At 35.3% G+C, this 25,051-nt stretch overlaps 1 protein-coding gene across 2 annotated transcripts in view; it reads left to right on the plus strand.

Moving 5' to 3' along the window:
• The window catches only part of RNF180 (ring finger protein 180), a 199,534-nt gene that overhangs the window by 129,715 nt on the left and 44,768 nt on the right, over positions 1 to 25,051 (plus strand). For both annotated transcript variants that reach the window (XM_059175084.1, XM_059175086.1), the window contains exons 5-6: positions 16,043 to 16,268; positions 23,489 to 23,614. In XM_059175084.1, the coding sequence (XP_059031067.1) occupies positions 16,043 to 16,268; positions 23,489 to 23,614 (352 nt within the window). The remainder of the gene's footprint in view (positions 1 to 16,042; positions 16,269 to 23,488; positions 23,615 to 25,051) is intronic.

Genomic DNA, 25,051 nt, shown 5'->3' on the forward strand with positions numbered 1-25,051 from the left:
TGCTATACTGATAAACAATTTATATCACCTAAACTTTTCACATATTATGTATAATATTGTAACAACCATGAATATACTAAGAAGTAGATTAGGCAAAAACTATTACTCATATATAGAGAAAATGAAACTTAAGTGGCTTGACATTATTTTCTTTTTCTTAAAATTTTTAAAGATTTTATTTATTTGAGAGAGAGAGAGAAAGAAAGAGAGCACAAGCAGGAGGAGGGGTAGAGGGAGAGGGACAAGCACACTCACCGAGGAGAGGGGAACCCAACAAGGGGCTCATTCCCAGGACCCTGAGATCATGACCTGAGCTGAAGGCAGCTGCTTAACCAGCTGAGCCACCCAGACACTGCTGCCCATTATTTTCTAAACTCAGTGATAAAGTGTCACATTTGGTGTGTGCATTGGGAGATGGTGGTGCTGCTTTAATTTAGATAGCATCTTATGGGTAGGCCTCTTTGAAATAATATTTACGCTGAGACCTAAAGAAATAAGAAAAGAGTCAGCAATTCACAGACATAGAAGGGAGCATTTGAGGCAGAGTAAATAGCTAGCACAAAGTTATATAAAACAGTAAAAAAGAGAAAGGCAAGTACTCCAAATAGCTAATAATTGGAGCTTATTTAAGCAAACCATATAGTTATATTATTATACAGTCTTTAAACTGTTGTTTATTTTGAGATTTAGTATTATGGGAAATTCTTAATCTAACATAGTAAATTAGAATGTAAAACCATAATTCTAAATACCAGGTAGTTATAAATATTATTTAAAATTAAAAGAAATAGAAAGTGTATAAAATATTAGCAGTGTTTCATTGGGAAGTGGGGTCATAGGTGATTTATTGGTGATCTACTTGCCATTTTTCTCCATTTTCTGCATTTTCTTTCTCAACTTCATTTCAAAGGAAGTTTTCAAATGTCTATCATCAAAAACAGCATTATTCTGGGGCACCTGGGTGGCACAGTTGGTTGAATACTGTTCTTGGTTTCCACTCAGATCATGATCTCTGGGTCCTGAGATCAAGCCCCATGTCGGGCTCCCTGCTCAGCGTGCGGTTTGCTTAATATTCTCTCTCCCCTTTCCTTCTGCCCCTCCCACTCGTGCTCTTTCTCTCTTTCTCTCTCTTTCTCTCAAATACATAATCTCTTTTTTAAAAAGCAGCATTATCCTAAATACTGAAATTCATTTAAGTATTGGAGTGTCTTGAATATATTTTTCTGGAAAGTGAATATATTAGAGAGCAAGTTAAAGTATAATATTGCTACCAAGGATCATCCAGTGCATTGTTTTATAAAAAAAACTTCAATATTATACATGATCATATTCATTTTATAAATACATTTAAGAAGATTGTAGCTATGTATGCACCACGTACACACCTACATACTTCACACCACCTGGCGGTATTAAGTGGAAGGAGTTTCAAAATTTGTAGACCTCTCTTAACCACCTGCCAGCAGTTTCAGAGTTTCTTTGTTCTTAACCAGTGACATTTTTAAATTCTGTGTTTCCGACAAAGAAGTAAAAATAGTTTGGGATACAAATTGCCACATTGAACTTGAATCTATTTATATTTTAATATAATTTTTAGATTTCCTATAACAATCATGTATTACTTCTATTTTTCTGTTTTTGAATGATTAATATAGATACTGACTTAGTTCATTTTTAACTAAAAAAAATTAAAATATTGTCTTTAAAAAAGCATAAAAAGTTGAAGACCTTTTAGTTAGTACTCCCAATCCAGATCATTTTCCATTGCCAACAGAAAGAATCAGCCTTTGGAGTTTATTTTATAAACTTCTGGTCTTTTAAAGGAAAAAATAATACAGAGAGAGAGTGAGAGAAATATATATATATTTATATATATTATATATATATATATATATAAAAATAGAAAGATATATATGTCTAGAAATATGTATAGAAAGATACATATCTAGGAATATATACCTCCATATAATACATGGCATTGTTCTGCCTATGTTATTTCTGTAAAAGTGGTGTTATCCTGTATTAAATTGTGCCACAGTAGTTTGTTCCTGTTGAATCATATTCTGTTGCATGAATATGTCACATTTTTTGGTAGTTTTTCTTTTGATATGAATTTTACATACAGTGAAATATAGAAATCTTAGTTGTTCATTTACTATTTTAACAGATGCACATGCCTGTGTATATAGTCTCCACTAAGGTACAAAACCTTACATCATTCCAAAAATTTTCCTCTTCCCCTTCTCAGCCATTTTCTGTTTCATATCTTGGAGCCAACTACTATTCTGATCAGAGTAATCTAACTAATTACGGAATTTTACAAAAATAGAATCAGGTGTTATGTCCTCTTCGGTGTAAGGGTTCTTCCGTTAAACACTGGTTTTATGATTCACTATTGATGTTTTGTATGTAAGTAATTTATTTCTTTTTTATTGCTGAATAGTATTCCACTCTATGAATACAGTAAAGTGTATTTATCTGTGCCTCCACAAATCCCCTCAGCAGTATTTGTTCTTGCCTAGCTACTGCCTTGGAGAACAACTCCACTTTGGCTCTGTCCAACAGCTACTCCAGCAAGCAGGTTAAGAGCTTTTGCCTCAGGAGGCTTCTCTGTTGTCACTGAAGCATTAGATGCAGTGAGGCCTACTCAGTTCTCATGTGTGTGTAACCTGGAGATGAGGGGGTGTTAATGCCCAGTGGAGCACACTTTGGATCAATAGGAGATGGGCACCAGCAGATACCTTTTTCTCCCTTCCTCCCTCAGCAGACTATAGATCACACTACATGTAGTTGGGACACAGTAGTTAGTAATCCTCTCCTAAGACTCTACTTGGTACCAATTAAAGGCCTACTCAGGCCTCTCGTATTTTCTCTTCCTCTTTATCTCACTCACCCTCTTTTCTCTCACACCTGCATTCCCTAGTAAAATAACAGCATGTAAACTTCTGCTGTACTTTGGATTCTGGAGAACCCCAGATAATGCATTCTCATTGTATAAAGTGATTTTATTTTTAATTTTTTTTCTTGTATTCATCTGAATGGTTTCTCTGGGGTCTTTCCAGTACAGCAAGTACAATTTTCTCTTCTACCAATCTTCCTATTCTCAAATATAAGTTGTACTTACTGAGCATCTTTTATGTGCCAAGCATTGTTCTAAGTAATAGGAATACAGAGATTAAATATATTAAACATAATATTTGTGATTCCTTTTTGATGGCCAGAAGTTATACAGAAATGGTTTGAAGGCTATTTATTAGCCATTTCTAGTCACTTCTATTACCTTGCCTCCCTTGCCTTGCTCTGACAATAGCAGAAATAATAGTAGTTTTAAAAAACACAAATATTGGTATATTTTTAATAATTTCAGATTCAAAATCCTTTATATCTAATGTGATCACAAGCTACTTTAGATTCCTATGACAGGGACTTGCAAATGGAGAGTAGATGTCCTGTATAGAGAATCTGGAGGACACTTTGTTTCACAGATAGTACAGTCTTTCCAGTAGGGCTACTGATATATCAGGATTAGCCTCCTGGTAGTCCTCCCATATCATTTCCCCTGAATCACTTAAGGCCAGCTGGAACACATAGTTATGGCTATAAGTGAGGAAGGATGAATTTCCCAATTAAAAAAAAAAAAAAATCAATAAACTGTTGGCAGAAGATGGGTGGAATGAATGCTAGAGAGGTTTTCCCAAATGTCTCCACTAAACCAAACCAACACAGGTCTGAATGGTATGTAGGAATTAGGGAAGAGTAAAAGTGGAAGAGTAGCCAGAAGGAATAGCTTATGCAAAAGTTCTAAATTTGTGAGGAATTTGGCCTGAGAAAGAAAAAGATAGTTTTTAGAGATGTTGTTTAGGGTACTGAGTCAATTCTTGCCTAAAGCTAGATACAGTTCTAGATTTTTCTATTACTGGCACCAGTAGATTCCATTTGAACTTTTGAGCAATTTTAACCTGGATTTTCTGTCATTTATAACAAAAAAGATTTCTAACAAGAGGTTAACTTAAATACCACTACCTCAAAGAAGCCTTTCTAAACCCCAAACTAATTCAAGTTCCTCTGTTTTATGCTTTCCTAGCATCTTTTTATTCTGTGCCACAAGACTAGAAGCTCCATAGTGTATCCTCAGAGTCTGGGAAAGTGGCTGGTACACAGGAGGCACTCAATAAATATTTTTTGAGAGAATATAAAGATTAAAAAGCTTAATTAGGAAATGGCAATGAAAATAAAGGGAATCATCAGGGAGTACAGGAAAACACTGGAACAGTTTAAGAACTAAACTTGGCAAGGATTGGATATAGGAGGTAAGGATCAAGAGTCACATCTGGGGGAGAAGTGAATTCAAGTTAGAATATATTAAGATTGGAGTCCTAGTGTAGTCATTTACAAAAGGCAGCAGTAAATTTGTATTTGGAGATGAGAAGAGGGATAAGATTAAACAAAGATTTTGCTGGCATCAGTACTAAGGAAAAAGATTTTGAGGACAGTAAGAAAGGGTAAGCTTACATAGGGAATAGAAAGTACAGAACACAGTTTTCTTAAAGACCATTACTAAAAGGCCATTGGCAGAGAATACATATATAAGAAGTCAGGAACAGTAAACCAAATGAGGGATCTCCATACAGTGAAATATTACTTGATCATAAAAAGGAATGAAATGCTGTTACATACTTTAACAGAGATAAACCTTGAAAACATTAAGTGAAAGAAGCCAGATACAACAGGACATGTTTTATATGATTTTGCTTATATGAAATGTTCAGAATAGGCAAATCTGTAGAGACAGAAAGTATGTTTGTGGTTTCTAAGGGTGGAGCTCCAGGAGGAGGGGAGAGAGGGAAATGGGAAGTGACTGATAATAGGTATGCAGTTTCTTTTCAGAGTGAGGAATTTTTTCTGATAGTCAATGGTGGTAAATGGCTGTACCACCTTATAAATATACCAAAACCCCTGAACTGTACACTTTAAAATGGTGAGTTTTAGGGTACATGAATTATATGGCAAAAAAAAAAAAGGTCAGTAATAGGCAGAAATTGTACACAAGACACACTTGAAGAGAAAGGTAAATAAAGCAGATGGATAGTTACAGTGAAGCCAGAAAAGACCAAGGGAAGTACATTCTCTATCCCTCTCCTCTCTCCAACATCGAGACAAAATAATGTGTTTCATAGACTAATGACTGCATTTTGTAGTCTTTAAGAAAATGGTAACTAGTGCCTTCTAACTATGAGGTTGTGTATTACCAACTATAAGCATAAATAAAGATATAATATCTCAATATTTTCCTTTTTGGAGCTAACCAATGACCTAGAATTCACACTTTTCTACCCTTAAGTAAACATGGCAGAAGACTTTGTAAATGAGGTGAAAACTTTCAGAATCACTAATATGTTAGAAATGTTATATAACAAAACACTCTTCCTTTAATTTCAGACAGGATAGTAATTTTTTAGTGTATGTAATTATTAAATTTAAATGCTTCCATAAAAATATGCATAGGATATATACTGCAGCATTTATCATTTTATAAAGATCTAATAACTTGTGCAGAACATGCAGTATTTTTAAAATAACTGCTAGCACATCCTTGGTTTTCAAACTAAAAACAGAAGATACTTTGAAAAAGTGACCAGCATTGCAAAATATTGCAAACATTTTATTTCAAATGCCAAAAATGGGGGTGGTGAGCAATACAACTTATATAAACCAGAAGTCATAAGTTTTTCTATTAAAAAAAAAAAAACAGTAAATTTTAGAGCACATATGTACTCTAAAGTAAGCCAGAAATGGCAGAAATATATTCTTCGAATTTTGCTGAAGAAGAGTTTCCATTCTAATTCATTGCGTTTAGTCCCCAGACCCAAGTAATCTGGGGAAATTTATAAATTCTGGGCTGAGCATTTGCAATTATTTACTGTGAATGTGGGTCATTTTCTGTTCTTTCAAGGCAAGGACTATTTCCTTAGTTTTTTTACTTCATTTACTTGATTTTTGCTTCATAAGTAAATTGATTACTGCTGTGGTTTAATATTCATATTTAAAAGAGAACAAATAAGCTCCACAAAATTGCATCCCCCGGAGCTTTTAATGGGATAAATATAAGTCTTCCCATAGCCAGTATAGGGAAAGTGACCATATGTACTTCTTTGGAATGTTCTATTTTATACACATATATAGTTTCATCAGTATACAGAGTGGAAGCCTGAAGGGATTTTTATTTATGAAGTAACATAATGAATAAATGGTTTCTGGATAACTCTGTATCTGATGGCTTGGGCAATACTCAGTATGGTAATAACCTACAAACATACGGAGAAGTATGATGGTGTGGGAAAAAATATTCTCAGCCATCATTGGTCACCTCCTAAAGGTATGCGGAGACTTCATTTAGTCTCTTCCTTTCTATGGGTATGCTGGAAAATTACAGAAATAAATACTGGGAAATTTCCACTCAAAATTTTAAATTATAACAGCCCCAGTATTCATTTGAGGACCCATGAATTTTGTTTTTCCTTTACCACAGGTTGTAGGGATTTGGTGTGTTTCTTCTTTTGTAGGTACTAACTACTGACATTCACTCTACACCTTGGGATGTTATTTTGGATTTTTTTTAAGTACAGGATATTTAGATTATTTTGACATAGATTCCTAGAATTAGCTCTAATCTAAAGCCGTATTTCTGTTTTGCAAAGTGCTATAAAAAACGAGTTCAGATAAAGTAATTTGCAGTCTATCTAGAATAGCTTATTAATGAGGTTTTCTGATTAGGTGAATATTTGTATTAAGCAACCCCATATGAGTTGCCAGTTATCAAATAATTATAACGTAGAAAGTATAACTAAAATCCTATTGAAGATCATTTTATCTTTCCTTGATGCTTTAGAGGCCACCTCGGAGTATTATAGTAGCTCTTGCTTTTCATTTATTTTTAAAGATTTTGCTTATTTATTTGACAGAGAGAGAGAGTGAGAGAGGGAACACAAGCAGGGGAAGTGGGAGAGGGAGAAGCAGGCCTTCTGCTGAGCAGGGAATCCGACGTAGGGCTCAATGTGGGGCTCGATACCAGGACCCTGGGATCATGACCTAAGCTGAAAGCAGACACTTAACCACTGAGCCACCTAGGCACCCTTACTTTTCATTTTTAAAAAAAAGATGTTATTTATTGAGATCCTGGGTGGCTCAGCTGGTTGATTGTCCCACTCTTTATTTTAGCTCAGGTCATGCTCTCAGGGTCCTGAGGTGAGCCCTGCATTGGTCTCTGCAGTCAGTTTGGAGTTTTCTTGTCCCTCTCGCTTTGCTCCTCCCATTGTTTGCACACATGCTCTCTCTCAATAAATAAAATCTTTAAAGAAATAAAAATTAAAAAAAATAAATGAGGTTATTTGTCATCTAATAGAACTGTAAATATTAAGCGGATTGATTTTTCTCTCTATACAGTGGTGTATCTAGGTATGGCTTTCTGAAGTAAATGCTCCATACTTACTTCCTCTCTCCTTACCTACTGTGTGCTGCCATTCTTTTCATACTTCTTAGAGCTTTATATCTTTAGATCTCAGATAGCAGATACCTGACCATAATTTAGACTCTGCATTATATTCTTTGCCTAAATCATCTTGCTTAGTAAGATGAGATTACTGTTAGTATTGCCAATTCACTAAAAACATACATGCTTCAGTACAGTATCTAATACAGGCCTATGGCCCAACTCACCTTTGCTTTCTACCTCCTAGTGTATTTGTTCTCATACGTTTGGGGCTCAAGATCCCTTTAAAATCTTAAAGGTATTGAGAATCCCAAAGAACTTTTGTGTATATGGATTATAAATATTTACCATGTTATATATTAAAACTGAGAAGACATTCTAAAGATTTATTAATTCATACACAGATAATTTCATTATATGGAATTATAACATATATTATGAAAAATAATTTATTCAATGGATAAAGAAGATATATATGCAATGGAATACTATGCAGCCATCCAAAGAAATGAAATCTTGCCATTTGCGATGATATGGATGGAACTAGAGGGTATTATGCTTCCCAAAATAAGTCAATCAGAGAAAGACAATTATCATATGATCTCCCTGATATGAGGAAGTTGAGATGCAATGTCAGGGGTTTGGGGGGCAGGAAAAGAATAAATGAAACAAAATGGGATCAGGAGGGAGACAAACCATAAGAGACCCTTAATTTCACAAAACAAACTGAGGGTTGCTGGGGGAAGGGGCTAGGGAGAGGGTGGTGGGGTTATGGACATTGGGGAGGGTATGTGCTATGGTGAGTGCTGTGAAGTGTGTAAACCTGGTGATTCACAGACCTGTACCCCTGGGGATAATAATACATTATATGTTAATAAAAAAAAAAGTTTTTTTTCTTTTTTTTTTTTTTTAAATTTTTTATTTTTTATAAACATATATTTTTTATAAACATATATTTTTATCCCCAGGTCTGTGAATCACCAGGTTTACACACTTCACAGCACTCACCAAATCACATACCCTCCCCAATGTCCACAATCCCACCCCCTTCTCCCCAACCCCCTCCCCCCGGCAACCCTCAGTTTGTTTTGTGAGATTAAGAGTCACTTATGGTTTGTCTCCCTCCCAATCCCATCTTGTTAAAAAAATTTTTTAATTAAAAAAAAGTTCAGTTAAATGTGTTAATTTTTATAGATATGGTTTACATATTTACAATCTTCAACAAAAATTTCACACATAAATAAAAAATAATTTATTCAAAAAAATTGAGAATGGTATTTGCTTTAATTTTTGCAAATCTCTTTAATATTTGGCCTAAGAAACAACATATGTATTCTCACATCTGTTTCTGCGTACAATCTGTTGCCATATGTTGTTATTTTTCTGTTTATTATTTTATTTTGTTGTTAGTCACCATGCAGTATGTCATTAGTTTTTTTTAATTATTTTTATTAACATATAATGTATTATTTGTCCCCCAGGGTACAGTTCTGTGAATCATCATGTCATTAGTTTTTGATGCATTATTTACATATATTACCCAGTGCTCCATGCCATATGTGCCCTCCTTAATACCCGTCTCTGGGCCAACACATCCCGCCACTCCCCTCCCCTCTAAAACCCTCAGTTTGTTTCTCAGAGTCCACAGTCTCTCATGATTCGTCTCCCCCTCTGACTCTCCCCCGCTTCATTTTTCTGTTCTTTCTCCTAGTGTCCTCCATTTTATTCCTTAGGTTCTACAAGTAAGTGAAACCATATGATAATGATCTTTCTCTGCTTGACCTATTTCACTCAGCATAATCTCCTCCAGTCCCATCTATGTTGATGCAAAAGTTGGTTATTCATCCTATCTGATGGCTGAGTAATATTCCATTGTGTATATGGACCACATCTTCTTTATCCATTTGTCTGTTGAAGGGCATCCCAGTTATTTCCACAGTTCGGCTATTGTGGACGTTGCTGCTAAGAACATTGTGGTACATAGGGCCCTTCTTTTCACTACATCTGTACCTTTGGGGTAAATACCCAGTAGTGCAATTGCCAGGTCATAGGGTAGCTCTATTTTTAATTTTTTGAGGAACCTCCACACTGTGTTCCAAAGTGACTGCACCTATTTGCATTCCCACCAACAGTGTAAGAGGGTTCCTTTTACACTTTTTCATGTGCCTGTTAGCCATTTCTCCATTCTTTGGAGAAGAGTCTGCTCGTCTTCTGCCTGTTTTTTGACTTGGTTATCTTTTTTGTGGGTATTGAGTTTGAGAAGTTCTTTATAGATCTTGGAAATCAGCCCCTTGTCTGTAGTGTCATTTGCGAATATCTTCTCCCATTCCGTGGGTTGCCTCTTAGTTTTGCTGACTGTTTCCTTTGATGTACTTTTGATCTTGATGAAGTCCCAAAAGTTCATTTTCGCTTTTGTTTTCTTTGGAGACGTGTCTTAAAAGAAGTTCCTGTGGCCAATGTTGAAGAGGTTGCTGCCTGTGTTCTCGGGGATTTTGATCGATTCCTGTCTCACATTGAGGTCTTTCAAACATTCTGAGTTTTATCTTTGTGTATGGTGTAAGAGAATGGTCGAGTTTCATTCTTTGGTATATAGCTGTCCAATTTTCCAGCACAATTTATTGAAGAGACTGTCTTTTTTCCATTGGATATTTTTTCCTGCTTTGTCAAAGATTATTTGACCATAGAGTTAAGGGTCCATATCTGGGCTCTCTGCTCTGTTACATTGGTCTGTGTGTCTGTTTTTGTGCCAGTACCATGCTGTCTTGGTGATCACAGTTTTGTAATAAAGCTTGAAATCCAGCAATGTGATGTCCCCAGCTTTTTCTGTTGTTTTGATTGAAGTATATGAAGAAAATCTAGCTAGACACATAGAAAATGGAATTGTATTATAATAGCTTTTCAAGATGATTTTGGATAGATGTCTTTGATATTACACCAAAACTTAACAAGTGCTAGATTATTAAAAGTTAGTTGCAATATGGAATCTGACACTTGATGTGAACTTTGCTCTGTTACATTGAAATCCATTGGTCTGTCTTTACACTTTGAGTACTTAACTTACTTATGCATAGTTTTATAATATCATGCATTTTAACTCTTAGTTCACTGAATCATACAGCTCTTCTAAATGTCTTATTTCAGTAAGCAATATCAAAAAATTGTTAATATCATCTCTTCAGAGAATTCTGTAAGTATTAGGAAACTATAAGCATCCAGAAGATTTCTAAAATTTTGATTTTTGCTTGAAAGCCCAAATTTTATCATTTTATTTGGCAACAAATACTATCAGTTTTTTCCTTTGAAGTGACGGGTTTGTTTTGTTCATTTTTGTAAAAATGCCTGTCAAATAACCAGATCTAAATAGTGAGTTTTCCTGGCCATTGTTTATTACATAACAATGGTATTCAGTGGGAAAAATAGCTAGTTAAGCTCACAACTAAAACAATAACAAAGGAGATTTTTCTTAAAAAAAAAAAAATGCTTCGATATACAGCAGAAATGCTTTCTGTGTACGTCCTGTTTCTCTTGCATGGTGTATTAAAAATAAATAATTAATAAAAATTAATCTTTTTCCTGCTTCATCAAGGTCATTCTTAGCAGAAACTGGCTTTTGGCTTTTTTTTCTCCCCTGCATGTGGTAGAATACATATACACAGAGAATAAATTAATTGGGTGCAAATCTTAACTTATTTTCATTATATTTGTTACTTTCTTTGGAGACAGCTTGAAGCAAAATCAAATCATGATATTGATTTCAACTCATACATTTAAAGAAAATAGAATTATAAAGATAAGTTTTTGAAAAAAATATAACAGTCCTAGAAAATAAAATAGCCTGCTATCACTGGACCACAGTCTTTCAGGAATATCCAAAGGGTGGAAGGCAGTTTGCATTTACTTAGAAAATGAAGCAAATTTATTGCTTTTCTTAAAAGCCAAGATATTAACTGATGTAGAATTAAGAGCAGTTCTCATTAGCGACCTGGAGTAACTTCAAGATCAATTAGGAAGAACTTTGAATGCATAACACTAAGTGAAAGGAGCCAGTCTGAGAAGACTACATCCTGTGTAACTCCTATTACATGACGTTCTGGGAAAGGAACACTATATAGAGACCAGTAGTTGCCAGGAGTTGGGGAAAAGGTAAAAGGGATGAATAGGGAGAGCATGGGGCTTTTAGGACAGTGAAACAAATCCTATGTGATATTGTAATTGTGGATAGATGACATTCATTTGTTAAAACCCATAGAATGTACAAAGCCAAGACTGAACCCTAATGTAAAGTAGGGACTTGGGCTCGCTTTGGCAGCCTATATACTAAATAAACTAAGGACTTCAGTTAATAGTAATGTATTGGTTATCAACTCCAAAAATGTACCATAATGGTAACAGAAGGTGAAACTATGTGCGCGCGCGCGTGTGTGTTTGGTGGAAGGAGGTATGTGGGAATTCTTTATATTTTCTGTACAATTTTTCTGTAAACATAAAACTCATTTTTTAATACAACATTAAATATACAACATTAAATATAATGACAGCAGCAAACACTCTCCAGGTTTTATGTTTTATATATATTACCTCGTTTAATCCTTTTAGCATCTATGAGTTAGGTACTTCCAGTATCCCCACCTTACAAATGAGGAAAGTGAGACTCCAGGGAGTGAAGTGATTTGCGTAAGGTCTCACTGGCAGTAGTGGCAGAGCCCAAACAGGCTCTGGAGTCTTGCTCTTACTCTCTGCCCTCCTATCACTTATTTAAAAACAGTAAGTTGGAGGAATAAGACCAAATATAGCAGTAATCGCAACATGGTAAATGAGCTAGAGGCACTGCTGTTTTGTTGTCATTATTACTAATAACAACTCTTGGTCTGTTAATTTTGGGGCTAGTTTTTACTGGGTTTTTTGGAAACATTGCTTTAGATTATTTATCAGTTTACTTTGTCCTTCTGAGACTGGAAGCCCCTAGAAAGGAGTTTGAGAGCCTACATGCGTGTGGTTCTTTGTGGAATAATTCCCTTGGAGCCAAAACTAGTTGTACATTGGACACCTATTATATTCATTTGCCAATTTTAATAACTGTGCCTTAACACTTACTGCCCTGTAGATCCTATCTAAATTTGTCTTTCTCTTTTAACCTACATCATAATCATCAGACGTTAACATTTATTTTTTGCTAGGACATTTCGAAGTCCCTAAACTCACTTAAGAATGTGGTAGTGAAGAAGAGTGCTGCTCCAGATCCGGACGGACTGGATTGAAATCCCAGCTGCACCACTAGCCATCTGAGTTAATGAGCTCTCAGTTTCTCAGTTTTCTTTATTATAAAAAATGCTGATAGTAATACTACCTACTTCATAGGGGTTTTGTGGTAAGGAAATTAGTTAATATGTACAGCTTTGTCTTATTTCTAGTCCCAAAGTATTTCCTGGGGAACACAAGATAAATGTTTAGCTCCATGACAAGTGTACTGTGTAAGAGGAAAAATGGTATTCTGTGTTCATGTCATTGGCTTGTAAATAGGTATTTTATAATCTACTTTCTCTTAATACCGTTTGTTTTTAGATCTATTCATGAAAACGACACAGGAAAATTAGGATCACTTTCATGCAGATGCTTGTTTATCTCATCGCCTCTTAATATTTTTCTGAATGAATGTCCTCCATCGTTTTTTTTTTTTTAATTTTTTTATTTTTTATAAACATATATTTTTATCCCCAGGGGTACAGGTCTGTGAATCACTAGGTTTACATACTTCACAGCACTCACCAAAGCACATACCCTCCCCAATGTCCATAATCCCACCCCCTTCTCCCAAACCCCCTCCCCCCAGCAACCCTCACAATCCATCGTTTTCTTTTTAAGGTTTTATTTATTTATTTGAGAGAGAAAGAGCTTGAGAGAGAGATCACCAGCAAAGGGGTGTGGGTTGAAGGAGAAGCAAACTCCCCTCTGAGCACAGAGCCTGAATCAGGACTTGATCCCAGGACCCTGGGATCATGACCCCTGCTGAAGGCAGAGGCTTAACTGACTAAGCCACCCAGGTGCCTGAATATCCTCCATCTTTTAACAGTTCTTCCAAGGAGGTAGTTTCAGAAGTCATGCTGCTGTGGCCCTCAATGTTTCTATTGATAACTCTAGTTTGTCTGTGTTCCTCCAAGTAACTACAAATCTGTTGTGATCTTTATACAGTGAGAGGCACATAAACCCACCCTATCCTGCGCTTGAATTTAGATTTGCTTTTTAAGTAACCACATCATATATTGAGCTTAGTTAAGTCAGTTAAAATCCCTAGGTCTTCTTTACATAAATTGCTTTTAGCTAAGTTTTGTTCATCTTCTACATGTGCAGTCCATTTTGGAGCCTTCAATTAGGAATTTATATATATCCCTGTTAAATTCGATCTTTTTTAATCTTGACTCTGCCAACTGGTTTAGCATAGTTTACATTTTTAAATTATTTCCTAACGGTATACCTTGTTCCAGAAAGGATTTTCGTTCTTGCCAGCTCTCTTTTCTGTCCTCTTTCCTCCACTTCTGATAAACATTTCTGGGGTCTTCATCTATAACAATTGAAATATTGAGGAGTGCCTGGATGGCTCAGCTGTTAAGCATCTGCCTTTGGCTCAGGATGACGGAGCCCTGCATTGGGCCCTGGGGGAAGCCTGCTTCTCCCTCTCCCACTCACCCTGCTTGTGTTCTCTCTCTTGCTTTATCTCTCTGTCAAACAAATAAATAAAATTAAAAAAAAAAAAAAACTGTCGAGGAGATAGAAGATGAGTTCATAGACACACCTATTAAAAACCTCTTTCTAGGTCGGTAGTACTCCCTTAATGAGTAATTAATTTTTTAAATATAATTGACTAACTAATGAGAATTTAAATAAAAAACTTTAAAAAGTGTAGTTCTCCATCCAACAGCAGATTTTCTATTATACAACCGTATATCTCTGCAATTTGGAGAAAAACCCAGTAGAACTCTATCCTTGAGGTACTTTGTTGTCTTCTTGTATAACTGTATTTATTGGCAGATATAAATTGTTCTGAATTAATAAAAACTCTTAAACTGTTTAACTCCTTAAGACATAGTGAATTCCACATTTCTTTATTAATGTTATTTCTATGGGGAGTGTTGCTTCACTTAGCTTAAGTAATAGATGAATAGTTGTGACCTTACTTTCTGTTTTCAAACTTACATCAAGTTTATTTTTAAAATATTGTTGTGTTTTTAAATAACAAAGATTTTATTTCTTTAATGTGTATTTTACTGAAATCTAGTTACTTTTGTTGCATATGTAGAGACAAAAAGTACTTCATAGAAATAAAATTCTGTGCAAATATTTGGGTCACAATTTGAAATGCTTTAAGAGGTTCTACAAATTATGGGGGTTTTTTAATGCCCTGGGTTTCTTCAAGGTTAATTAGTTCAAATCTCAAGGCACAGTCCTGAGCATCTAATGCAAGCAGAATAAGTTGGCATTATGAAATAAAATTTAGGTAAATCAGCATCTAGGTCCTTAGATGTTTTTATTTGGGATGCCCAATTCAGTACTAATTATTTACTTATGCCTTTTGCTTTGCAAATATCTTAGAAGTTTAGGAGGAAATATTCATACGTCAATAATGAGTGAAAATTATGGATTTTGTTGCCTTTCCTGCAGATTTTTCTTTATTATTGTTCAGATCATAGCCACAAGCTTTCTGTTGGCGAGAGACATTTACTTCATATCCTCTCTGTATTAAACTTTGTTTTTTATATGGGATTTCACAGAGTGCCTGTTATCTAATGGATTACCTTGTGTCATCCTCACATCATCTTCACAGATGGGGAAATTGTGAGGCTAAGTCCCAGGAATTCTTTTACCAGATCTCATGCTGCTAATGTCTAAGCTGCCTCTTTGCTAAGTACCTCTTTCTTACCTATTTTCTTTGGGAGGCAGGAAGGGACTCATCTTATTTCCCAGCACAAGGCTCATCCCGGAATTACTGCAAGTTTTTTTGCCTTGTCTGCTGCCTGACGTACATTAGGCTTTGGCCATTTCTTGGGGCCTTGAGGTCCACAAAGGGACAAAATATAGAGAATGCATGCATGGTATGAGAATAAATATGATATCCTCTTGCCCTCACTTTTCATCATCTGCACGTGCCAATACAAGGCTCCATAACCTTGTGACATGCACTTTATTTACCCTAGTGGGAGTAGGATAGATGGGGAATCTGTCTATAATCCTGGGACGGACATACCTGATACTTACTTAACTAGTACTGGTTAAATAGAGATACGGGTATGCTTCAGTATTTGGGGTATATTTTAGCATTCAGCATTATATTAAAAACTAAAAAGAAAAATTAAGACTTCTGGCTTTTTCGTATATGTTTTGAGTTTCTTCTTATGTTACAAGGTAACCTTTCTGTAACTTTGAACATATCACAAAAACAGATATAATGTGCTTCTCATAAATATTTTTATTCATTTTAACAAAATATAAAGGTACTCACTCTTAAGGAAACCAATCTCATACTGAGCCAGGAAAATTATTTTTGCTTATGTTTTGCAGACTTTGAATAATGAGATGAGTACAGATGATGACAATGCATATGCAGAAGAAAAGGAAAGTTACATCTGTGCAGTGTGTCTGGATGTTTATTTCAGCCCATACATGTGTTACCCGTGCCGCCACGTCTTTTGTGAGCCCTGCTTACGGACTCTTGCCAGAGACAATCCTGCAAGCACTCCTTGCCCATTGTGTCGGACAGTTATTTCCAGAGTCTTTTTCCAGACAGGTAACTCTTCTGTTTCGTTAACATAATTACCTAAGTATCAGTAAAGATGGAATATGACATACTATTTATTCTTTTCTTTTTTAATTTAAATTCAACTAGCCAACTTATAGTAGTATATCATTAGTTTCAGGTGTAGTGTTCAATCATTTATCAGTTTTGTGTAATACCCAGAGCTCATCACATCTTGGGCCCTCCTTAATGCCCATCACCCAGTTAACATACTATTTAAAACACACTAATGGAGAGAGGAAAAACTAATGAGTGTGGAACATAGAGAATTGCTGAAGAAAAAGGGAAGAATGATAGAAGTAAGCAGAGCTAGTATTTACTGAGTGCACTACTGTGGACCAAATGTTAGGGAGGAAAATGCTATCTCCACATTCTGCAGGTGAGTGTAGATGGGCAGATACATAAACCATATGACTGTATATAGTAACTATAATTAAAGGAAGTGTTTAGTTTTAGATATTCTCCCTTCTAAGGAAAAAGAAAAGTAAGTGTACAATTAAGTGATTCTCATGGTTCGTTAAAAGAAACATCCCACTTCCTAAGAATAAGCGAACATTTTTCTGGCACTTGAAAAGGAATTCTTATGTGATTTCTCTTCTAGGGCATATTGAGAAACAGAGTAGGCAGTGTCCTCAAAAACATCCTCAGAGCAAATGCAGTATCAGGTTTCCTGACACTGTGTCTTTCGGTATACTCGATAAATGCTTAGGAAATACCAAAGTATAATTTAGGGCAAGTGACATTGCTAGTAGCCAAAACATTATTGTCTAGTTTTCTTATAGAAATAACTTTTTAAATTATGTAAGTAATACAATTTCATTAGAGAAGAATTGGAACGTCCAGATAAAATTATAAACTCAAAATCCTCCGTAGTCCTAACATTTAGAGACCACCTTGACTGTGTATCCTTCTAGAATATTTTACATATGTGAACTTAATTATTTTTCTTAAAGAAAAAAATGTGATCATATTGTACATAGGGCTTTTTTTTAACCTGCTTGGCTTCACTTAAAAATGCTTGTCATTATGTCATGATCTACTTAAGTTGTCTACTATATGGGACATTTAGTTTAGTTATTTATTTGTTATTATTTGCTGGTATATAGGGATAAATATTTTGCACACATCACTGAGTATTTTTTTGCAAGGGATTTGCAGAAGTAGAACTGGTAGTTAAAACCCTCTGTGTTTTAAAGCTATGTATATGTTGCAAAATTATGTTCTAAAATTATTGTAAGCAGCATTATCCAAGGGTTATTTTCTCTACACTCTGGGCATTTTTTGTTTGTTTTGTTCTGTTTCTTTTTAAATCTCTGACCCTGACCTTTGCTGATTTTTCTTATGGTTTTTCTTGCTTGTTAACAAGAAGACTTTTTAGGGGCACCTGGGTGGGTCAGTGGGTTAAGCGTCTGCCTTCAGCTCAGGTCACAATCTCATGGTCCTGGGATCAAGCCCTGCATCAGGCTCTTAGCTCAGCAGGAAGTGTGCTTCTCCCTCTCAATCTCTCTCTGTGCTTGCTCTCTCTCTCTCTCTCTTGCTATCTATCTCTCAAATAAATAAATAAAAACCTTTAAAAAATATTTTTTTTAATTAGTGTCAACTTTTGTCATAGACAGTAAATCATTTTCCTGTTTGTCCTTTGTACGTTAGTTATGTTTATTATGTTTTGTGATTGTGCAGAACTTTTATATTTTTATGAGGTCTCATGTAGCAACCTTGGTGTTTATTATTTCTAATTTCAAAGTTAGGTATTAAAAGGCCTTATCCACTAAAGAATAATATAAACATTCTCTTAACTACATTTACTTTAGGTTTCCATTTTGTCTTTCTATCCCCACGTTTAACTCCATTTAACATCTTTATGGTGCCTGGTTTGATTAAGAATGGAGTGCTTTTTTTCCATGTCCTTAGACATTTATCCTGGTAACATTGTTGAACAGTCCATTTTTCCTATTCTAATTGAATTTCCATTCTTTAAAAAATAATAACAACAATTACTAAAATATAAATGTATTTCTTGGCAGCTGTTCTTTTCCATTCATATTTCCATCTTATCATATACTGTTACTTTATGCTTTTTTAAGATTTTTATTTATTTTAGAGAGAGAAAGTACACCTGTGAGCAGGGGAAAGGGCAGAGGGAGAATCGCAAGCAGATTTCACACTGAGTACGGAGCCCTTAGCAAGGGAGGCTCCAACTAAGGACTCAGAGATCATGACTTGAGCTGAAACCAAGAGCTGGACACTTAGCTGACTGAGCTACCCAGGTACCACCCCCATTACTTTACTCTTTTTTTTTTTTTAAGATTTTATTTATTTGACAGAGAGAGAGAGATAATAAGTATGCATAGTGGGGGGAGGGAGCAGGCTCCCTGCTGAGCAGAGAGGCTGACATGGTGCTTGATCCCAAGACTGTGAGATCATGACCTGAGCCGAAGGCATAGGCTTAACCCACTGAGCCACCCAGGTGCCCCTACTTTACTGATAAAGTTACTATATCTTGAATGTTTTAATAAATCAAAAGTACATTAAAATTATAAGTTATATGGGAATAATTCATATTTTTAATTTACATTGATATAATATTGAGTAATTGTTATTATGGTATATCACCTCTCAATACATTTCTGCAATCTCCTTCCTAAAGTCTCTGCACAATTCTTACTAGCTTTCTGCCTGTATATTTTTGTTGTTGCTATTGTAAAAGAGACTCTTTTCCTTTTCTGGTTTCAAGTGCTTTTGGTGATACTTTGGAGAAGTTAGTTTATTGTCTTAGAGTACTTAGAGACTGATGAATCACAGACCTGTACACCTGAAACAAATAATACAGTACATGTTAAAAAAAATAAACTAAAAACATTAATAAATAAATAAAACATAAAATGGTGAAGTCACTTTGGAAAAAAGGAGGGTCCTCAAGTTTGGACAAGGCAGATTCTAAGCTTGCTTGTAAGATTGGGGAAATTCTGGTATGTCCCAAATTAATTAGAATACTTTTTTTTCTTTGAAGATGAGAAGGACACCAGTGTAGGCAGGTCTGAGGAGGAAGACTGGATAGGTGAGAACCTTCCCATTCATTGACTGGCAACCTCACATCATTGCTGATGCAGGGTCCCCACATCAGTATCCCAACACTTAGTCTATTCAGGGAGGGGCTATATGCTTCATAACAGGATCTGCAGGCCATCTAAAATCAGCACATCAAGGAAAGGAAAAGGCCATGGTTTACAAGCATTATGTGGAGTGGGAGTTGTCAAGGTGACAGAGGAGGAATACCTCAGACAGGAATATCATGCTTTTGTTTGAGGGAACGTGTCATATTTTCTTGAATTGACTTTCTGACTGAAGCCTTCAAACCAAGCATGTCACTTCCCCTATTGTGGACTGACACTGAAGGATCCTACTATAGGCAGTCCTACTACAGACATAGTATCCATGTTTGGAGATCCTAACCCATGGTTATATAGTAAATGTGAGTGTCTCAGGTATTGATTGCAAAAGGAGCTAGGGTCAGTATGACCTCCTCCCCAACTGCAAAATCACTGAGCGCCATCGCTCCTCCCCATTCAGATGCACCAAACCTCAGCAAGAGTGACTCCCCTGTTCCACTGTTTGCTTCCATTCAAGCTCCATCTCCCTTTTGATGTCCCTACCCCTATACCCACTATTTTCGGGCCTTTACTTAGCAGAACATGCTGATGAGCAGATATACTGGTAAACTGTATTGGAAAAAAGAAAAGAAAATTTTACCGAAGTCCTTAACTAAATAAGGAAATGACATTTAAGCTAATCCAGGACTTTAAGCATGGAGGAGGCCTATGATTTTTCACTGGGGATATTTTGGCTGTCGCAATAATTGGGGGATGATACTGGCATCTAGTCAGCGGGAGCAGTGATGACAGTTATCCTAGTGTTTTGGGGCTAGTCCTACACAGTTGAAAATTTTTCTGTGTTCCGTCTGACATTCTCATGTCCTGCTGGGCTTTATCCAGGACATGCAGCTCATTCGAAAGAATATCACACTTCTCTTTTTATCTGCTCTATAATTGGTCTTCATCTATTATCCCTATTCCCATTAAGAGCATTTCACACTTCCTCTTATTCTCTACCAGTAAGCCCAGTCTGTTAATTCTTATGCTAATGGTGGTTTTGTTCTTGTGTCCATCCATGCCTCCACTCTTTTATTTTTTGGTTTGTCTTGTACAGAATAGTCACTGAGCCTGAAATCCAGACTCATTCTTTTTATCAGTAAGAGTATCTGACTGTGTCATGATATTTTCTAGTGCAATCATTCTCAAGCTTTAATATGTGGAAATAAATATTTTTATTATAAAGAAATATCAAAGTAAGCATATTTAGAGCAGTGCTTTTCAAACAATGAAAGTGCACAAAGTATCTTAAAATCTTCAGGGCCTCAAAGGCAGTGCTTACTTTGCACCTGTGTAAGAGGGGCAAGAAAGTGCCATTTGCAAGGGATCTTAACTCTCTGGGGAAACTCATTTTGTACCCATGTGAAGCACCCATCCGGTACCACCTTTACAATTTTTACTGTAGCCATGTGCCACCTGAATTACTTTTTTCTTAAGAATTTTCTTTATATCACCATTTTTTCCTTAAATACTGACATAAGCCTCATCCTTAGCAATATATTTGTGAATTTATTTGATCTAGTTTATACATTTCTTCTACACATTAAATAGGTAACTTTGACATTTTTAAACATTTTCATTCAGTATTACCCTGATCATTTCACATATTGCTAGTGCTTTGTAAACCAAGTCTTAAAAATGACTGACTTTTACTTGAGGAGGTTGATCTCCAGGAAAAAAAACTAACAATAGGAACACTTAAACAGTCCTTGGGGATTGGAAGTGGGGGTACACATGATTGTTTTGTTTTTTGTATTGTTTTGGTTTTGCCCTCTATACTATTGGATTTTTAAAATCATAGATGTGTGTGACTTTGACAGTTTTTAAAAGTGATAAACCAGACTGTAGCATTGAATGTGATGCAATGGACAGGGAAGAGAGAACCCAATTTCTTTACACACAGAAGACAGAATTATGGATTCTTAGAAGCTAGGAATGGATGCTGTGATAGTCTTTTGAGGATCCAGTATTATATCTGTATCCATAGGACTTCAAAAGCCATTTTCTGAATCTTGAAGTAGAACTTTACATACAAAAGAATAAAAGTATGCATCATCACAATATAAAGTACTTAACATTTCCTCTTAATCATAGTAAGAGCTCAGTAAATGTGATGGTTAAACTGGGCTTAATTTACTAGATCTCCTCCTCCCCTTATTATTCCTCTAGCAGAGAGTAAACTACTTATTCTTGGGTGATGAAACATTGACTAAAATGATTCTTGAGTGGTCCAAAGTCATTAAAGAACCTCAGCAAGTACAAAGTGAACACACTGCTTGAGGTGAAAGCTTGGATAAATGCTCTAACTTGAAAAAGTCTTACAATATTAATTGAGTTCTTCTGGGACTGAAGGGTTAAAAATGATAACAGTTCATTTACTATTCTGGAACAAAAATTATATTATGAGTATAAAGTATTGTAATAGAAATAAATGGAATTATCAGATTAAAGTGGATAACTCTTGGGGTGCCTAGGTGGCTCAATGGGTTAAAGCCTCTGCCTTCGGCTTGGGTCATGATCTCAGGGTCCTGGAATCGAGCCCCGCATCAGGCTCTCTGCTCAGCGGGGAGCCTGCTTCCTCCTTTCTCTCTCTGCCTGCCTCTCTGCCTACGTGTAATCTCTGTCTGTCAAATAAATAGATAAAATCTTTTTTTAAAAAGTGGATAAATCTTTAACTATGGCTTGCCTAGCTAATAAAATAGGAAGTCCTAAATACAAACATGAGTTCAGCATAAATTATGTAATTATCATGACTCACAGGCTGTAACACCCATAACTCAATTTTGGCACTGTCAAATAAACACTCCTTGGTTTGTTTTTGTCTCTGTTATATCTGCCTTTGTCATTAGGATGCATATTTAGCTGAATAATGGGACTTCCTAAGCCAGATTTTAGCTTTGAATGATTTACTAGTAAAGAATGTGAAAATAAAGTTTAAATTTATTTTCATAGGATGTACAAATAGTCATCAATACTGAGTGAGATATTCCTGACTGGCCTCTCTTTTCCCAGCATGCAGAACTCTTCTGAACCCCATATTCTATAGGGTGTGTACTTACCAATGGACCTGAGGGTGAGAAACTGCTAGGTCAAAAGATTTGGTTTTAAGACCTACATTACTGCATTAAGGAGGGTACTTGGTGTAATGCGCACCGAGTATTCTATGCAACTGAAGAACCACTAAATTTTACCCCTGAAACTAATAATATAGTATATGTTAATTAAGTTGAATTTAAATAAGGAATTTTCTTTAAAAAAAATTTATATGACTTGTATTTCAGTGATTCAAACTAGCCATATTCTATTGAATGCAGGCTGTAATAGCAGATTTAACTCTTTCCCTGAGTTGTGTTTTTCTCCTTAAATGTGACCATTTCTTTTCTATGTCCTCATGCTTTCTGTGGCTTATATAGAGTTTGGATATTTTCTAGAACTTAAAATAAGTATCCTCCTGCCTTTTCACAGATTGCTCTGTGTTTACTTCAACTGAATTATTTTCTTTTTGGCTCATAAGCAAATCTCTGAAAGGTTGAGAATTTGATTCCGTATTTTTTAAACTCCCTCAAAATCAGTAGCATTAGATTCAGTAAATGCTCGACCACCACATATAGAATGAAATAGAGATTATGAAGTAGGAAAAAGTACTCAAGAGGTTTTTCCTTTTCGTCATACATCCCGAGCCATTATTGCACTCAAGTTGCTCTTTCACACATCTAGAATTCATTTTTCTCCTTTTTTGTCTGTTTATTTCCATCTTTTACTCTTCAGTCTTCTTGAAGACAGGGACTGTGTCTCACTCTTGGCTGTGTCTGGCATAGCAGAGGACATAGGAGATAACCCAGTAGGTCTGTATTCTATGTATAGACACATCGAAGTTGTATGAAATGTGAATTTGGGAGAATTAGGTTTGCTTGAGTTAAAATTACAATGTTGACTCCACTTTTCCTTCTCTCTTCAAGTGATCTGAATTGATTATCAAAATACTACAACAATAATTTTTCATATTCTTGTCACTGTATTCAGATTAATGTTTAACTACTGTTTTCTTTTGCTTTACTCTAGAACTAAACAATGCCACAAAAAGATTCTTTCCTAAAGAATATTTGAAAATAAAACAAAGCTTTCAGAAATCCAGCTCTGCAAAATGGCCACTACCAAGCTGTAGAAAAGCATTCCATCTTTTTGGAGGTAAGGAAACTAATGCAAAAAAGTTTGGTAACTTTGTCCAAGGTCTCTTTTTGAAGCCATTTTTTACTAATTAAAGTGTTAGTGGAAACGTGTTTCTGCATTGATCAGTTTTAAGGAAGAATTTTGCTAAGTATCTTCTGGGTAAATCTTCAATATATATATGAAGAAAATAGAAACTATATATTAAGAGCAAAAATTGAGAAAAATAAGTGATTAAATTTACTTTGCCTTGCTGTCAATAATGTTTAATATGTGGATAATGAACTCATTGCAAAAGTATCAGATTTGACAAAAGTCGTATTTGACCAAAGCACTAGTGTTCCTTATAAGGATCCTGAATAATTCATTATCATAGGTAAGTTTATTTAATTTTATATTTTACAATTGTCTCCAAATTTAAAACAAGTAGAAAATAGCAGTGTCTTGGTGTACTGAGTGTTGCAGAGATATTACAGTGGAATAGGAATACCAGTTTCTGGGTTCAGGTCTGACTAGTGGAATGACTTCAGACGTGTCATAGGAACCCATTCTTCTGTTTCTGTTTTCCCATATGTAAAATGGGAGCATGTATATATATGCAATCTAATTAATATAGTTGTAAGTATCAAATGAGCTAATGTGCAGTCACATCCTAAATTAACAAAATAAGGTCGAGGCAATCTCTAATACCTTTTTGACCTTTGAGAATTTCTTTCTGTAGAATGATAATCATACAATATGGACATAATGTGTAATCTCTCCTTTTATAAAACCATGGTCAGTGCATGAACTACTGTGCAGTTTTAGCATTTACAACTTGTGATATTATGATATTTACAACTAGAAAGCTGCAGGTATGGAGAACTCTGATCTTCAAGGAGCCAGGATGTAGGGGAGCTTCTACAGAAGACCTAAAAAATCAGTACCACGATGACTTGAAACCAAAAGGAGATAGAAATGGGGCCTCTATGGTTGAGGCAAAAAATAAATTGATTTATGAAATCCCTGAGGCATGAAGAAAGTAGTTTAAGGACAGATATAACTTTATACAGTGGTTTGAACCAAGAAAATAGTTTAAAGACATTTTATAAACATGTACTATTTTATAAAGTAATAACTAGCTGTAGAGACTCATCCCCAGATTTGGTATAGATACACTTAAGCATAATATGAAAGCAAGTGTAATAAAATCAGTCTTATTTGAAAGATTTTGTACCAAAGAAAACTTAAAATATGAATTAGATACTTTAGAAGATTCCTTTGTATCCTATCATCTACTGTACACCCAAATTTTAAAAAAGAATGGTGCACCTTTCAGATAACCAAACAATTTCCTTCACCTTATTGTATCCCAAGATACTGAAACTATCATTTAAATACTTGGTTCTTTGTGATTTTGTATTTGTCTTATCCATATGATTTCACAGAACTTGTTACAAGCTTTTCCTAAATGTACTG

The sequence above is a fragment of the Mustela lutreola genome, chromosome 5, assembly GCF_030435805.1.
Source record: "Mustela lutreola isolate mMusLut2 chromosome 5, mMusLut2.pri, whole genome shotgun sequence".
Lineage (NCBI taxonomy): Eukaryota > Metazoa > Chordata > Mammalia > Carnivora > Mustelidae > Mustela > Mustela lutreola.